The sequence below is a fragment of the Daucus carota genome, chromosome 7 (assembly GCF_001625215.2).
Source record: "Daucus carota subsp. sativus chromosome 7, DH1 v3.0, whole genome shotgun sequence".
Taxonomy (NCBI): domain Eukaryota; kingdom Viridiplantae; phylum Streptophyta; class Magnoliopsida; order Apiales; family Apiaceae; genus Daucus; species Daucus carota.
Genome location: NC_030387.2, coordinates 40,071,129 through 40,089,477, shown reverse-complemented (window position 1 = coordinate 40,089,477; position 18,349 = coordinate 40,071,129). Strand labels below are relative to the sequence as shown.

The window sequence follows — 18,349 nt, the reverse complement described above, 5'->3', positions numbered from 1 at the left end:
GTCCAGATAAAGAAGATGCAGCATATTAAATCCTTGAGCAAAATATATATCCTACATATTTACACTATGAACAAGATAATATTTTTGTTGGTTTTGGTTACCGTGGTTTACTCTCAGAATCCTCCGGAATATGAAATGGTGTACCGATGGACACCTTATTACTGCAGCAGCGAGCAGGGTCGTAGTTGCCGGTCCGAATATGTGAGCGACCGGTTTATTTTCCATGGGTTTTGGAGAAAGCCCGAGTTACCCCAACCCCAACGTCGATTACACAGATTTCGGTGTACAAGTACGTGTACTATATACGAAATTTCGGTAAATTTTACATTCTCGGATAATTTGTACTCCTCCTGGTCCTTTATATAAGGCATCTTGACTTTTTGCACATTTTTTTAGGAGCTTTGACCACATATTTAAAATTAATATTTTTAAAATTTTCTTTTTCTGAATAATAATATTATGTTATATTTTTATTTTACCGAGTCATTTTTCTTTTACCGAGTAACTAGATTTTCACAAAAATTTCCAAAATTAAAAGGTTTTTATTTTCACAATATAATTGTTTTTAATTCGCCTATATTAGAATTAAGTGTTTGTGAGAATTGAATTAATAATCTCTGTGAATCGAATATTAAATTACCAAAATCAGATCGTGCACTTTTGATATTTCAAAATTTTATTTTAAACACATCATTGTGCAACTTATTAAATTATTTAAATTTGAAGTAAGTCCTAACTCAATACACCTACACAGATTAATGAGAAAAAAGACCAACTAGTAGTGGTATGGCCTTCCATTTTGACCACATCCACGAATAAAGATTTTTGGTTGAACGAGTGGAAACGTCATGGCAGCAGGTCTGGCTTAGGCGCAGAACCCTACGTTTATATGATCACACAAGCAAAGGCGCAGAACCCTACGTTTATATGATCACACAAGCAACTAACGGACGTGATTTGAGCACAATGCTAAACGACGCTGTTATAATTGCAAATGCGAATACTCTGTATACCAGGGATCGTATTGAAAACGCAATTAAACAAATATCGGGGTTCCATACCTTCATTAAATGTGATACTAATGAAGGTGATACTCTAGTCCTAACACAAATACGCATTTGTGCGAGTTATCATGAAATGGGGACTGCTATAGCACCGTATCGTAGAGATTGCACACGGCCATCATCTACGTGCGGGGACATGAATCAGACGGCGAATATATTGTTGCTTCCGGTGTCATAGAGGCCTATCGCAACGTTTGTTGTATGGATATGTTACCTTAGCGATGCTACTTATGATTTGATAATAATTTGTAGTCGGATTTTATTTGCAAGTCTGTATTTTTATTTTAAAAATTGTAAGATGATTAATTTTATTATGGCCTAAGTTTAGTGATATTGTTGGGATTGAAATTCTTACCATTGCGATCGTGATTCGTGACCCCTAAAAATGACTGCTTCTCAACGAACACTTTCTTTGTGTGCGCGCGCTTTAGTCTAATAATGTTTGCATTAGAGGACTTAAAAATAGAGGCTAATTTATTATTGCATTTTGTTAAAGAAGTATACTCTCTTTGTTTTGGAGCGTTCGGGTTGACACGTGTTTTAGGATCTGATAATCTTACAATCCACGAGCTCACGATATGGTATTCATCAGTGTGATGCATGTCATCAGTTGAAACATGCTTGGATGTTCGGTCTAAGACCTTGACCAAGAGCAACTACTGGAGTGAGAACCCTGATGTATTATTTGTATTCAGGATCAACTCTTTTACTCTTTTACTTCTGAAATCTAATTAATATGATATCGAATATATTAGATTTAAATGAATTTCAAATCCATATTCCCAGATAAATTATTTGTCTAAATATAAAATTTCAAATGAAATTGAGTTCCTAAACAAATTATTTATTTCAAATATAAAACAAAAACTAGCATTAGTGCCCGTGCAAAGCACGGACCTGGTATGAAGCTGATATTATTTTCATCGCACACAAATATAGTCAATAGAAATATGCTCATCAACGGTGTTGTATAAAGTGGGATAGAATATATAAAATGCAATCGAGAAAAATCATGGTTATTCTGCCGGAGATGATCTAGGAACCAAGTCATGCACCTTTTTATAAACTCTCCTAGAACTCTAAAATTAACACTTTCTTTACTACCATGAATCAAATATGCACAGTAATTGAGGATCACTGGGCAACGCTCAAGGTCGTAGTCTTACTCCTCATATACTATTAATTTTAATGCCTTGAAAGCTACAATTCGGGAGTGATTGAATAGAATCTTTTCTTTGCAAGAAGAATCAAACATGTACTTGTAAATTTGCTCAAAGAAAAGAAAATAAGTTCAAGATGTGTGTCTGAGAGATTAAACACCAATAAACATGTATGATAAATCAAACAGGAAACATGATATGATAGCAAGCAAAATGATGCATATTTGCTTTGAACAATGGATAGAAGAGACTAATTACTAACAAAGCATGATCACTTAAAAGTAAAAAAAGGGAAATAAAATAACAGTAGAAGAGTGAACACACATTCTTAAATAATACACATGTATGTGTTCAGAGAGGCAACAACCTGTAGCCAGACGGTATTTATTCACCTACCTCCATTACAATTTCAAGTTTTCAAACGTAATCACATCAACGTCTGCTTCCCCCACCTTCTCCATGGTTCTCACTACTTGTTCTGGTGTTTCGCCACATCCCAGCATCGCTGATGTTTTAGTCAGAGTCCCAGCAGGAGCATTTCTTTGTCTTTCATTAGGACATCAATAAATTGCTTAAAATTGGCATGGTGGTCTCGGACCGTACTTTGTTGCTCTTCAACTGTTTCAATATTATGAGCTAAGACTTTGAATCCAGATTTTACAGCTTTCCCTACACAGCTCGGGTCTCCATGAAAATCAGAAACTGCACAATTTTAACAGTCCAGTAACTGATACAAGGAACGCGGAACGTGGCCACGTACGGCGACCCAGTTCGTTCGTCCCCGATTCCGGAACAATCGCGACCGGAAACGTCTGGGTTCGCGACCTGAAACGCAGTCAGTGGCGACCCATAAAAGCCGGCGAGATGTAAGTCCGACGACACAAATACATGGTGTTACTTCATGTTGTACCGACGACACAAATACATGGTGTTACTTCATGTTGTACCGTACAACATACTGATTAAAGGAAGAAGAAGAAAGAGATGATTAAAGGAGGAAGAAGAAGAAAGAGATGAAGAGGACTGTATATATCTGTTGTGTATACGCGGCTTCTGAAAGGGTGTTGCTAAATGCAGTAATATTTTACTTTGTGCAGTAACCAGTAATTACTTTCTTAGCCTTCTATTGTTTTAATTATAATGACCTAACCTTAAGTGCTGCTGACCGTGAATTTAATACAACCTCTAGTCTGTCCTAAATGTTAAAAGCTCCGTTTGTTAACCCGTGAATGAAAAAAAGTAAACTGGATCATTTCTTTTCACGTTTATATTATTCATTTTATATTTTATAAAATCTGGAAAAGCACACGAAAATCTCTGCACCACTGCACCTTTGGCTTTAAACCTTATATTTAATAATTGAATGTAATATAATGTATATCTTTAATCTTGTATAGTTATATAAAAGTATTGCATAATATTAGTTTGATTATAAATTCTTGTTAAATGAATAAAATATTTTATTATTAAAAAATTTAATAATTATGAAGTTATATTCTTACAAAAATTTAGCTATCAAAATAATCGATTTTAAATTTAAAAAATGACCCATAATTATTCAGAATATTATTCATCCGAAATTATCATTCATTCACAAAAATGATTCAAATTTGATAAGTGATTCTGATTAAATATAAATTTCATGCACATTTTAAAGTTTTAATGCATGTGTTAGTTAAATTTTATATTCAAAATTAAAAATAATAATTTCTTCCTATCCGTTATCATCCTTTTTACGACTAATTCGATGCTTATTTATTAATTTTTAATTCTCTTATATTTAATTTAAATATTGCTACCGATTTTCTGTCAAAATAAAATAAAATATTGCTACAGATTTTGTTAAATATTTATTATAATCATTTTCATTATACTTAACGTAAATTCTTGACTTATCTTTTATTGTCAAACATAAAACTTATTAAAAGAAATTAAATAAACTTTTTAAAGAATATATGAAATTAAAATCTTGAAAATAAAAAATAATAATTTTGTGAAAGAATAAAAATTGTATAACTTAAAATTATGGTCATAAATTATTTCTACTGTATCGCTTATATTTATAATTTATAAGATATTCACATTATCTATAAAAATATTTAATACTCCCTCCGTCCCATTTTAACTGCTTTTGACTTTTTAACACGTATTTTAAGGTGTTAAAAAAATCACATCTAAACATAATAATTTTTTATAAAATTTGTATCAAATAAAAGTTTAGATTCTAAACTTTTATTTGATATAAGAAATGATTTTTTTTATTAAGTGTAGATATTTTTTTTTTACATCTCAATATGCGTGTTAAAAAGTCAAACATCAGTTAAAATGGAACGGAGGGAGTAAACAAAATTCGATACGTTTCATATGAATAAAATAAAAATGAATGTTCAATTATTATGATTGCAAAAAAGTTACAGGAGGTGACATGCATGGGTTGACTCGCCGGCTCGCTGCACAAAAGATTAAGCATACTCAGAAAACAAAAAACATTAATGAAGGACATCATAGTAATTCCTGATTACTGCACGAAGTAAAAAATTACTGTAGCAATCATGTTCTGAAATTATAGGCTGTTAAAATGATTAGGGTTTTGCGTGGACTTCACTTAAATGTGGGCTTGCAGGCCCAAATCTCTTTTTCTCAAAGCCCGTTAACATGAATTTATGTATGTCATATCTAACGGTTTTTTAAATGCACAAACCAAATTATGTATATAATCTACCACTAAAATATTTATAAAAATCAACAATATTAGAGTCAACAGCTTTTAATAAATTATTATTTTAAAATTTAATATGTGTATATATATATTTTACTTCTATGATATAATATAACACGTTGATAATACAATAGAACATGCATTTAAAATGATTATAAGACCGTTCCTATTTACTCCAATTGACTCTAATTTCAGTTACTCCCTCTGGTCCTTTATATAAGGCACCTTGACTTTTTACACACAATTTGAGAAGCTTTGACCACATATCTAGAATTAATATTTTTCAAATTTTCTTTTTCTGAATAATAGTATTTATGTTATATTTTTATTCAGAAAAAGAAATTTTAAAAAATATTAATTTTAAATATGTAGTCAAAGCTCCTAAAAAAATGTGTAGAAAGTCAAAGTGTCTTATATTAAGGACCAGAGGGAGTACTAGTTAACGCAATCATTAAAGTTTAAGTGTCCAATTGTCTTCTAATTTCAGTTACTAGTTATTAATGTCAAATTATATCAAAAATTTATATTCGTATGTGATATTTCGTACCCATACGTTCCGTCGTACCCATACGTTTCCTCGTACCCACCCGTTCCCTCGTACCGGAAACAATCAAACCAATGTTCCACGTATCCGAATTCGTACCTCGTTTCGTATCGTACCGCGTCCTATATAACCATGGTCTCCAGTTATTATCAATGAGAAATTTTTTCAATTAAACTGTCCATCTCTCGACTAAACCTCAAGTACATTAACTCTTTATTTCCTTAATTTTGGCAAGCCTGTAGCCCCTTCTATAATTGAAATTCTAGTTAACTGCCAACGAGATAGAAATAAGAAAAAGGCCCAATTTCTTCTCTTTTAGACAAGAAAAGTGTTCCCTTTCCTCATTTTATATTTTTTTAACATACATATTATACACATACATATGAGGGAGCCCCATGGAGACCAGGGTATGCCATGGCTAACCATGAGATTTTATAGATTTTCTATATTCTATGCTTTGAAATTTCCATCTAGGTGAGTTGTCCAAGACCATATAGCAGCAACAGATGTATGTTTTTTTTCATTCAAATCCTAACAATAGCAATGCTTTTTCTTAGTTACTGTACTTTTTTAGTTGAGTAGCATCATGTTTTATCGGCACACCCTAAATTTTGTGGCTCGCTTAACCACTGTATATATAATATATTACATGCATACCGGGTCACAAAGAATAATAAGTTCACTTGCAGACAACTTGCCTGTATTAAGTAGTCTCCAAAATACAGACTGCGCTGTTCCAGCAAATACAGGGGGATTTTTAGCCAAAACAAGGAGTGCATTCTTGTCAGTTGTCAGAGCCAATTCTTTCTTGTGATGTTCCACTTCCAGTAATTGTAATGCAACATCTACACAATGATTGAAGCTGTTATAACAAGTTAAATGAACCTAATATTAAAAGCAACAGTCATAAAGGTCCAGCATTGCAGTTAAGATATATGTAAAGCACAATATTTATATATATAAAGAGAAGAAACAAATGCAGAGAAGATATAATTAGCTGTTACAATATTTTTCCATTCAGAAAGTATTCTTTGCAGGAAAGTCCGTGTGCATATTTTTTGTGCCACTTAATATGTAATATGACATTCAATTTTAATAGTTAGATTCAGAATGGTGTAAAAGCATATAAAGTGGATAAAACAACTTGATTTTGAATTTACCCAGTATGCTGCTAAGCAAGAGAAAGCTTACCGTATAAATTTTCACTGACCCAAGCGTGCAGTAACGTTATTCTTTCCTTGCCAGTCCAATCTTTATCTGACATCATTAATTTGACAATATGTATGGGTTCAATTCTAAATCTATAGCACCCAGTGGAAACTGCAAATATTACCATTAAACGTTTTCATTATTTACATCAAAAAGTGCATTCCTTAGACCCTTGCTATGAAGATGCTTCCATAGCCTTTAGAACCAAAAAGGGTGGTCATACATGCCTAGTAGAGTTATAATACTTCGACATTTGTTACTTATATATATAATATGAAAATCTGCTTGTTATATTAAATAAGAGCCACAGTCTTCATCATAGTGATAGTGATCATCTTCATACTCCACTGCTGCAATCTCATCATCCGAAGAATACTCTGGGATTGGGTCCAAATGAGCAGGAGCAGCAGTTTCGATCAAACAAACCGAGTGGCCAGCAAATGCTCCTTCATTTATGTTCCTGAAAAAATGATACAAATAGTCTTAATTGCCACATTCAACTTGTACGCTTCAACTAATGTTTCCAAGTTAAGCATACAACTTCATCAAAACAGGGTTACGTAACAGTAATACAATACGATTAGCACTGCAAAGAACAAACTATGGAACCTCATGTAGGTATCAGGCATTTAGAATGTAGCAACATAATGCGTGTGAAATCAGGATCTCGGGCATTTAAAATGTAGCAACATAATGCGTGTGAAATCAGGATCTCAGGCATAATTAGGTTAACTTTAAAATAATTACGACAATCCAAAAAAAGAGAAGAGCTCACAGCACTAGCTGGCTAGTTATACAATAGAATATATGGCAATATATCTTCACCGAAATTCATACCCAACAGCATGAAATATATATTTTTTTCAAGTACAAAGCTACTCCATATTTTGTTTAATTGACCTAAAGCCAACGCTATCAAAATACCAACTGCCAAGGAGAACAGAGTTAAAGAATAGATACCACCACACTCACAATTCACCTCCATAAGTGGAAAAAAAGATGAAAAGAAGAGTAACTATTGTCAAAGTTTATAAGCTGCAAGAAAAAAGTTGGGCTCCACAAGCCAAACAGTCAGCAGTAAGAAAGATAGTTAGACTCTAGGGTTCATAAATAGAAATTAAAAGTTCTGTGTTAAGATGCTTGTAAATCTACCGAGGATAGGGGAGATAAGACAACTTGTTTAGAGCAAAGTAGTTTATTATAGGTAATTTCGGCTTCGTTATCAATGGGAATAACTACAAAAACTACTAGACAAACGGAAAACAAAATTCCAGTTTTGCATAATGCTTTTCATAAGTACATAATAGTTATAAAATTTGTCTAGCATAATAGTTATAATTACATAAATACTAACTCAACATGCTCTAAATATCAAATTTGCTATGGTATTTGGACCGATTTTTTTTATGAAAAATGGAAATCAACTTGTATGCTATCCTCATGTTCACATTTCTCTTTAAAATACCCATCAAGAATTTTAGCTATAACTAAGAGCTTGCAAGTAAGATATATAAATTTAATTCATAAAAACTCCACACCCCTGTTAACAAGTAATGACCAGGTCACACATCTGGAATTATATACAAAAATAATTTATTGAGAGGAAGTGGTAGTGACATTATGACTTTGTAGATGAGAAACCAACTACAGCAAGATTAAAATCCCATTACATTTTCTTGATGCCATATACACATAGCAGGAAAAGGAAAGCCGGTAAAACAGAGTCTTGTTACACAAAAGAATGGTAAGAACTTAAAGACACATACTACATTCTTAGTGCATATTTGAAGACAAAATAGGTAGTTTTATAGTAAGCAGCAAAAGGTGCATGGGAAAGGACAAACAGGAGGCATTACGTATCACATATTACATTTCCGATTCTGCATCGACACCAATCATTCTTCATGTTCACAAATTAAATTACACTACTTGAACCCTAATTATCCTAATTCAGTAGCACAACAAATCCGAAAATTTAACATACACAAACACACAGTAAAAGCAGCACAACAGATGACGGTAAATAACAGTACAATCCTTTCAAAACAAATAACTTAAATCAAATTCTGGCGCCAAAATGTAACTAATATTCTTTAACATCAACTTAATTATCTCAAATATTCCATATAAATTGATTATTGCATACTTGTATATCCTACAATAGATTTCAACAATGTACAAATTCTATCGGAACTAAGATCAAACAGTTCGTTCGTCAAAAAAAAAAAAAAAATCAAACAGTTCGAGTGCTCGAGAAAGGCCTCGTAGTTTAAAAAGTTATGGAATCAAGAACAAAACATAATTAGATAAAGAAATCACCTGATTGTTCGTCTCAATCATCACCACATCACATAAGCCCTCGGCCAAAGACAGAAGGTCTGTTGATGCACCGAGCGCACCTCCGATCAAATACAATAAAATTGGCGTGGACAGAAGTGAAAACCAGACTGAAGAAACGGGAAAAGAAAAGATAGTAGTGGCTGGTTCGGTCCAGACAATAGAGGATCGGAGAGGTATTAGTGTCAATTCAATTGGAACTGAAATCATGAAAAGAGAAGTTTACAGGTTTGGAGGGGGTGTTTATGTCTTTTTAATAAGAATTAATTTGCTCAGGAGAAAGAGCTGTTCTGGTATAATAGATATAGTAGATAGTAGATAGATGGATATGTATATTTATTAATACATCAAAAAATGAAAATAATGATGTCCTTATATAAAATTAATTAGCTTGAATACTTTAATTTATATTAAAAATAATAATACTCAAAAAATAAATATATTACTAATTTAATATTAGAATTTATTTTTAATATTAAATTATAACCATAACTCCATCATTTAACCCAACCGTCAAAACAGGCTAAAACCAGCAATATCTCCGAGTGAATCTTGGAAAAGCAAGAGTTGAAGACATAGTGGAGACAAGAAGACCAAACGAAGACCTCAACAGTCAACACTCAACAGACGACTCTTAAACTTGCCCCCGAAGTCATGCAAAAGTCCCATACTCCCTCAGTCCCAATAAATTGTATACATTTTCCTTTTTATGACGTCCCACCAATTGTATACATACCAAAAGTAGTAACTTTTATAATATAAAATAACATTACACCAATTACTTTCTTTCACTATCTCCATTCTATAATAATATAAACACTATTACACCCACTACTTTCCTCCACTATCTCCATTCTATAATAATATAAACACTATTACACCCCCTACTTTTCTCCACTATCTCAAATCTATTATTAAATATAAATGAGTCCCACCACTATGCTCACTTTTCATCTAACTTTACTTATTATTAAATATAAATGTATACAAATGACTGGGACGGAGGGAGTAATAATGTTCATCGTACAACTTCCCTTTAATTTTCCACAACTTTCCCTTTGCAAAAGTCCCATAATAATATTTTTTTATTTGAAATTATTTTACTGAAGATGTTAAACGCAACTGTTTAAAGAATGAGATTGTCTATTTTTCTAAAAAAAAATTCTATTTTAATTTTTGTTGTTTTTGAAAGATCAAGAAAAAAAAAATCTTTTTTAAAATATTAAATGATGAATATGTTAAATTTGTGACAAAAAATTATAAAATCAAATAAATACGGATCGCTTTAATAAAAGTATTTTTGCAAAATAATTGGAGGGGTTATTTACATAAGTTGCTTCTGTGAACTATCATCATTCAGAATATTCTAGCCCGGGCGATCAGAACGTTGCTTGGTTGCTTGCGTTTAGTGTGGTGCTTGGTTGCTTGCGTTTAGTGTGGTTGCTGCTAGGGGTGATCGCGGTGCGGTTTTCATCTAGGTTTGGTTGAAAACTCAAACCGCAACCGCACCGCGCTTGCATAAAAACCGCGTAAACCGCACCACGAAAATACGGTGCGGTGTGGTTTGTGCGGTTCGTACATTTAAAAATAAATATTTTTAGTTAAAACTAGAAATAAAATTTAAATATAGAATAATTAAAACATTTTCTTGTAATGAATTTATATAATATTTATCATCTCAAAACTACAATAACTACTAAAATAATACAAACACAAATGTAAATATAATAATAAATATGAGTACTAAGAGACATATTATAATAATATAATAATTTCATACAAATTTGGTGTAATAGTAACGCGAAATTGATAAAATAATAATTAATTATTATTTGAAGAGATTTAACATATATATATATATAACATAATTATAAGTATTATATATGTATATAGTATAATTTTATTTGATGATCTCTAATATAATTATACTAGCATAAAAGCCCGTGCGAGGCACGGGGCTCTAGTTTTTGCTGTATTTTAAATAATATTCATATGTCATTATATTGTTCTTGTACGGACCTTGAGTTTGTATTATGTTTTAAATAATATCCGTGTGTTATCATATTGTTTCGAGCGTAACTATTACGTTTTACTTTTTGACAAAATATGTAAACATGAAAAATGTAATATATGCAAGCTAATAGCATTAATAGTAATAATAAGTACTATTCCCTCCATTCCATTTTATATGACCCTTATTCCTTTTTGAGACATCTCTAACTAAAATAATGAACTTACTATACTTACTATTTTTAAACACTACTTATCACTATTACACACACTACTTCTCTATTTTATACTCTTTTATATTAAATAAACACTATTACACTCACTACTTACCATCACTATCTCAAATCTATTATTAAATTTTGATATATTCCACCATTTTACCCACTTTCCAACTAAATTTCCTCTTTTTTACTACTTTTTTCTTAATCTTCGTGAAAGTCAAATAAGGTCACTTAAAATAGGACGAAGGGAGTATATTTTTTAAAAAAATTATAGATCAAAAACTACATTTGAACTGATATTTCTATATTCAAATTCGTTAGGATATATAGACCATTATCATATTATCAATGTTCAAAATTATATTCGAAATTAATACTGAAATTTTAAATTTTAAATATATTATACCTCATTAAAAGTATCTGTAATTTATTGTTGAAATTATTAAATTATTTCAACTAATATACCATGATTTTGATGAAAACCTGTTTTTGATATGTGAATTACGATATCCTAAATCATGATTAAATGAAGATGTGTGGTCCGCGTTGCCCTACATTTATTTCTTCTTTTTTGAGCGTACGTTTACATAATTGTTAAAGTGATACATGATGGAGCAGATCATCAACACATTCTTTTTAGCATATGTTGCACACATTTTGTATAAATAAAAATTGAAACATATGTTGTACGTAAAAAGACATGTACCTTATTTTATTATAAAAGTATCAATTGAACTACTAACCATATAATTGCACCCCAAAAATTTCTGACACCTTTGATGTGTCTTATCCTTTTATTTTTCATATCAATTATATAGTACTTCAATGTATTATATTTTTATTGTTAATTTAAAAATATTAGATGAATATTACTTTGATACAGTATGTTATAACATTATCTCGTTATAAAATTTTAATTTTCTATAATTAGTTTTTTGAGCTTGTCTATTAAGACTTTTAATGATTTTTCATGTAATCGTTATAAAACAGATCTCAAACAAATGATTTTATGGAATTTCAAATAGCAAAAAGAAAGTAGATATGAGTTAGGCATCATGAAGTTCATAAAACCATAAAATATTTAGTTCAATTAGTCGTGTAGTTACTTTTTTAGCTTTGTGCAAACTCACATTTTTAATATTTTGATACTCGTATTTATTAGGAGTGATCAATGTGGCATATCCTGTTCAATTGTTAAAGATCAAGTTATATATTCGATATTTTGAATCATGAAAAAACTATTCTTGTTCTACTCCCGTTTAATCAGATATTAGTTTCACCGTATCGCGTCAGATTATCTGGTTCAGAATTAATTATATTTTATTAGTTTAATTTGTAAATGATTAATTTAACTGTAGTTTGAATCATTTTATTTAACTGGTATGTTATATATTGGATGATGGCATATTAAAAATTATAGTTTTAAGACTTTAATATATATAACTTATTTTTCTGTGTTATTTTATTTAACAAAGTAAAATTTATAACTCAAATCTTTTTAGTAGTTCTCGTAAACGCGTTTTATTATTATGTGTTTGACTTTTGATTAACAATATAAAATTTCCTTAAATTCACTTTCATATCACAAGTTATAGTATTTCAAATACATATATCATCAAAATTATATCATTTAGATATATTTTCCGACACCAAATTTGATTTATTGTCACTATCCTTATATCTATAATTTTTTTAAAAAAAGATTTAGTTACACATCAAATTCTGAATTCATAAGTTTAAAATAAAAAAATATTCTACATAGCAATATTCTTTCAGTCACCTTATTTCGTGTTCTCCAAAATATTGTAATCTCTTTATAAATTGCCTTTTATAATAAAAAAAATTAATATGACATAGCCCATGTTGAAAGCCCATCAATTTTTCCTTTCAAAGATGCTCGCTTAAACCTCAGTTTTTGTGCTTATTTCTCACATTCATGACTTAAAATTTCTATAATATTGTATCGGTGCTCGTTTAAACTATTAAGTTAGATTTGAATTCGAATACGAATTATATCTATTTTTTGAAATCCGAATCATGGCACGAACCCGATTATTCATATTTTTTTTAATTTTAAATTTATTTATGTAAATAATTAATTTATAGATATTAATCTATCATGTAAACAATATATGAGACTTAACTGAAATAATAACTCATCTCAAATAAATAAGATATTGAGACGAATATAAATACAAAAGTTTTAAAGTATGTGATTAATGCTTTTGAGTAATAAACTAATTGTTTGTGTAGCTCAAGTGGTTTGAGTGATGTATTTGTATTGGAGAGGTCCCGAGTTCGAGTCTCATGAATAACATCTTTTTTTTATATATATGAGAAGATGTTAGGTTCGGAGTTAGGCTGAGGTTCGGAGCTAGGTAATTTATTTGCTCAGGAGGGAGGCTTGAAACGAACCTGTTGGGCTACTATATATATATAAGTAGAAGTAGAGTAGATTTATTATAATATTGTGGTGCGGTGCGGTTTGAACCACACTAGTAATATATAAAACCGCAACCCGCACCGCGCGGTTTGTGAAAAATTCAAACCGCAACCGCACCACGAAAATTAAAAACCGCGTTTTGCGGTGCAGTTTGATGCGGTGCGGGCGGTTTATGCGGTTTGGGCGGTTTTCTGATCACCCCTAGTTCCAGCTATAGACCACCATCACAGTCATTCATGGGCTCGTCATCAGAAGCACACATCTTACAGCAAGTGTCAGAGCTTGTTGACATTCCAGAAGTTGATATGAAGTTTTATGGTCGCAAACTAACTGATTACAAGGAGGAGCTGAAATTAATTGGTGTGATGTTTGAGGTAAATGAAGCATGCAGATTCATAGGAAACCAGCTTATGTCTATTGCAGCATCTTCTAATTTAACAAGAGATAATGTACTCGCAATTTTGAAGTTCATCAAGTTCTTGAGGGCTAATTTAAATTCGCCTGCACAATTTATTAATAGTATACAAGGTGGGAAATGGCTGTGGACTAAGCAAGGTTACAGGGCCCCAGGCGAGTCAGTTTTATATAGTGATGAGTGGAAAGCTGCTTCTGAAGTTAGTAACATTCCCTTTATTGATGAAACTTATTATGGAGCCAATCTAAATGATTTTAGAGAAGAACTGGAGCTAATTGGTGTGATAGTGAATTTTGCTGGTAACTACAAACTAGTTGGTGATAACTTGAAATCTTCAGCTTGCTCAAGTTCTCTTACACCTGGGGCCCTCCATTTGATGCTGGACTGCCTCCGCCATTTGAACTCAAACAATATTGTTAATGCTCTCAAGGATAATAACTGCATCAACACACATGTTGGGTTCAGAACTCCTTCAGAATGCTATTTACCTGGCTCTGATTGGGGATGCCTTTTGCAGGTCTTTAGCTGCTTCCCGCTCATAGATGTAAATTTCTATGGGAGCGAAATATTCTTGTTCAAAGATGAATTAAAGCAAATTGGAGTAGTGGTTGATTTTGGTGAGGCATCAAAAAAATTTGAACGTGTATTCAGGCAACAAGCAGAGTTACAATTTATTGGCAAAGTTAATGTTCTTATACTTCTGCAATGTTGCAGAAAGCTGAAGACCTCAAATCCGCTTCCAACAGATCTAAAGAAGTGTATTCGTGAGGTGAATTGGTTGCGTACTCGACTCGGTGATTATAGAGCGCCAACAGATTGCATTCTTTATGGCCAATCTTGGAAGTCTATCTCATCAATCTCTTTGCTTCCTTTCATTGATGATAGTGATAATCAGTATGGTATGGCCATTCATAAATATGACAAGGAGCTCAAGAGTATGGGTGTTGTCTCTTCTTTTAAAGATGGAGCACATTATGTTTTGAATGGCCTTAATTTGCCACAGGATCCTAGCAGAATAACTCCTGAACATGTATATTCATTGCTGGAATGTATCCGTAGGTATAAGCCGAAGAATGACAATTTGGAGACTCATGAGCTTTTTCCATCAACATTTCTGGAAAAAATAGGTAGACAGTGGTTGAAAACCTATTCAGGCTACAGTACTCCACAGAGGTGCTTGCTCTTCAGTCCTGAGTGGGCCGATTTTCTAGAAAGGGGCGACGGACCTTTCCTAGATGAAGACTTCTATGGTTCCAAACTCAGGGAATACAAAAATGAGCTTCATTCTCTGGGAGTTATTGTTGACACTAGAGATGGTTGTTCTTTGCTTGCAAGTTACCTAGGTTTCCATTCTATATTCACCCCTGTGAGTCGAATATATAACTATTTGATTGAATTTAAGTGGAAGCCTAATGACAACGACAAGAAAGATATTTGGATTCCAAGTAGTAGAGAATATGGTCAGTGGGTGAGCTTTGAAAATTGCGTCATTCAGGACAAGCATGGTCTACTGGGATCGCGCTTGCATGTTCTAGAGAAGCACTATACAGGTAAGTTGCTTAGTTTTTTCTCCATTACTTACGGAGTTAAAATGAGCCCCTCCATTGATGATTATTGTGAAATTTGGAAGACATGGGAAGCTTCTGGCCACCAACTAACTCATGATGAGTCTTGTGCCTATTGGGGATTTGTTGTGAAGAACTGGAGCTTGAGGACAGAAGAAACATTGGCTCGACGGATGTTAAAACTGCCTGTACATTCAGGCTCAAATGCAATAAATCTCGTGAATAAACAGGACGTATTCATTGCGGATGACCTGCAGCTGAAGGATCTTTTTGAAAAGTCTTCTTTTAGTTCGCTATTTGTTTGGTATCCCCAACCGAGCATGAAATCTCTGCCCAGAACTAAGTTGCTAGAAATTTATAGCAAAATAGGTGTTAGAAATATCTCTGAGTCTGTGCAGCACAAACTTTCTGCAGTGGATACTGTAAGCCTGAAGCAACTGAACCCAAGGGAAATATTTATTGGAAAAGAGTTGTTGAGACTTATTCTTGGATTTCTAGCTGACATTTCACCCAATATGGAAGCAGGTATCAGGCACAATGTTGTCAGAGTCCTCCTTCAAGTTGTTGTCCTTGAGGCGGGTGACAAAATAACAATGTGCCATACTTTATCATTATCATCTGGTAAAATCCTTAAAGTTGAAGCAAGGCAAATGCTAAGATGGGAGAGACAAATTTCAAAGCTTTTCGTGCAGAAATTGGCCAAGAATGGAGGACATAAAAATTTCATTGAGTATGCTTCAGAATTTTCTGAAGTAGTGGCTGGGGGCTTATTATGGGAGAATGAAGATCATGCACGTCAGCTTGCAGACCTTGTTAGGTTGGGTTTTCTCGTAGAATTCAATGAGGAGGCAATTATGTATCTCATGAAGACGAAAAATCTGCAGACATTTTTGGAGGATGAAGAGTTTCTTTCTTCCATCTTTCCAGATGAATAGCTGAATGGGTATGATATTCTATCTTAACGTTACATTGGCTCAAAGTACTCTGTTACATTAATTTTTTATATCCAATATTTCAGATCCCCTGAAAAGCTGATTAGATAGATTATCGACAGTAGTACAGTACTAGTAGTAATTCTGATCAAGTGGAATGCCTTGTAGTAGTATAGTATTCCTAATTCTTTTCCCGATATTAAAATGATCTATTATTAATCATGCTAAATTAAGAATTCCTTTGTACATGGTCATGATCATATAATTAGAAGCATATTTTTTTTTTCCTGGAATAGTTACAGGAAATAAAGTGTGATCGAAACTAGTCAATGAATAGACATACAACTGGATGTTATTATTGTCTACCATGATATTGGTAGCTGGAGAAACCTGTAAATTTGCTTAAGCATAGAATCATATGTTATCTGCCTTGTAAGTTATATAATATTCTCTGTGATTAGATGGGGAATAGCAGATCACTCAGGTTTTTTTGCTTTGAGATTATGTGTATTTTGATTTACTTTATTAAGTTATATCACGACTAAAAAGCCGTGGAAAGGCTTACAAAAAGCTGGCTTTTCAAGTTCTTAAATAGAATATTCTCTATGATTAAACGGGAAATAGCAAATCACCCTGGTTTTTCTGACTTTGAGATTATATGTTTTCCTGATTTAGATTATTATCTAATAATATATCTAAGTTATATTGCGACTAAAAAGCTATGGAAAAGGCTTTTAGAAAAGCTGGTTTCACAAATTCGAGTAAAAATTTCCTAGAATGTTTTCTTAGGAGCTGCATGTTTTAGTATTTGTTCCCATAATCTGTCCATGCTATTGATTTGTTGTGCTATCTTTGTAATTATAGTGTGTGTTAGGCGTAGATTTTGCTCCTCAGTTTTTGTAGCTTTATGTTTGGGACAAGTCTTTTGACGAAGCTGATTTAACTCTAGGATGGTGTTCAGGAGCTACATGTCTTATTAATTGTTCCCATAAAAATTAGTCCTTCCATGTTTGGTTGTTTCGCTACATCTGACATGTTTGTAACTTTCAAAACTTGTGCAGGATCTTCTGCTTCAGAACTAATGTTGACAGAATTGTTCGTAGCACTAGATGTTGACAGAATTGTTCGTAGCCATTAGAATTCAAGACATTTAGGCTGCAATACCACGTCAACTTTCTAAATTTCGTTGTTCTGGATTGAGTTCTTCTCACTTTAGTTATTCAAAAACAAGTTTACTTATAAGTTCATATAAGCCTTTGGACTTAAAGATGCCTGTTCTTGATTCATGAATACCATTAACAACCTAAAACTTCTGCCTTAATGACTGAATTTTGATAATTTATATTTTGGTATGACACTTCATTTCTATTTATTCTTTCTTATCGTATTTGTCAAAATTTTCAAACTCAAATTATTGTGAACCGTTACTCCGTTATATATGATACTAAAATAAAACTATATAATTATTTAAAGTCCGATTCCTCAAATATATTAAATTTTAGCTTTCATGATATTAATTTTAAAACCATCAATAAATATAGAATCTCGATAATTATATTATATTTATTTTTAAAATCACTGAAAATCAAAACTAACAGTGAATCATGTTCTGTCAATGAGTCAACAGCTTTATTGTTTGCAACAACTAACAATCACAAGTTATGTATTTCGTACTTGATATCAACTCGAAACCCAGGTTTCATTTACTTGAAAAATTCTCGAACAAACCC

The 18,349-nt window shown here is 32.2% G+C and overlaps 2 protein-coding genes across 2 annotated transcripts; one reads left to right on the top strand and one right to left on the bottom strand.

Moving 5' to 3' along the window:
• Window positions 1–2,478: 2,478 nt before the first annotated feature.
• Window positions 2,479–9,333, bottom strand: LOC108195065 (uncharacterized). The gene is made up of 4 exons (XM_017361997.2): window positions 9,016–9,333; window positions 6,679–7,156; window positions 6,186–6,332; window positions 2,479–2,926 (listed from the first exon to the last, which is right to left on the bottom strand). The coding sequence occupies exons 2-4, from the start codon at window positions 6,821–6,823 to the stop codon at window positions 2,742–2,744; spliced, it is 477 nt and encodes a 158-aa protein (XP_017217486.2). The 5' UTR covers window positions 6,824–7,156; window positions 9,016–9,333; the 3' UTR covers window positions 2,479–2,741.
• A 4,610-nt stretch (window positions 9,334–13,943) lies between these two features.
• On the top strand, window positions 13,944–16,622 carry LOC108195063 (uncharacterized). Its single transcript, XM_017361996.2, has one exon. It carries the CDS (start codon window positions 13,944–13,946, stop codon window positions 16,620–16,622), a length of 2,679 nt encoding a protein of 892 aa, XP_017217485.1.
• The last annotated feature ends 1,727 nt before the right edge of the window (window positions 16,623–18,349 follow it).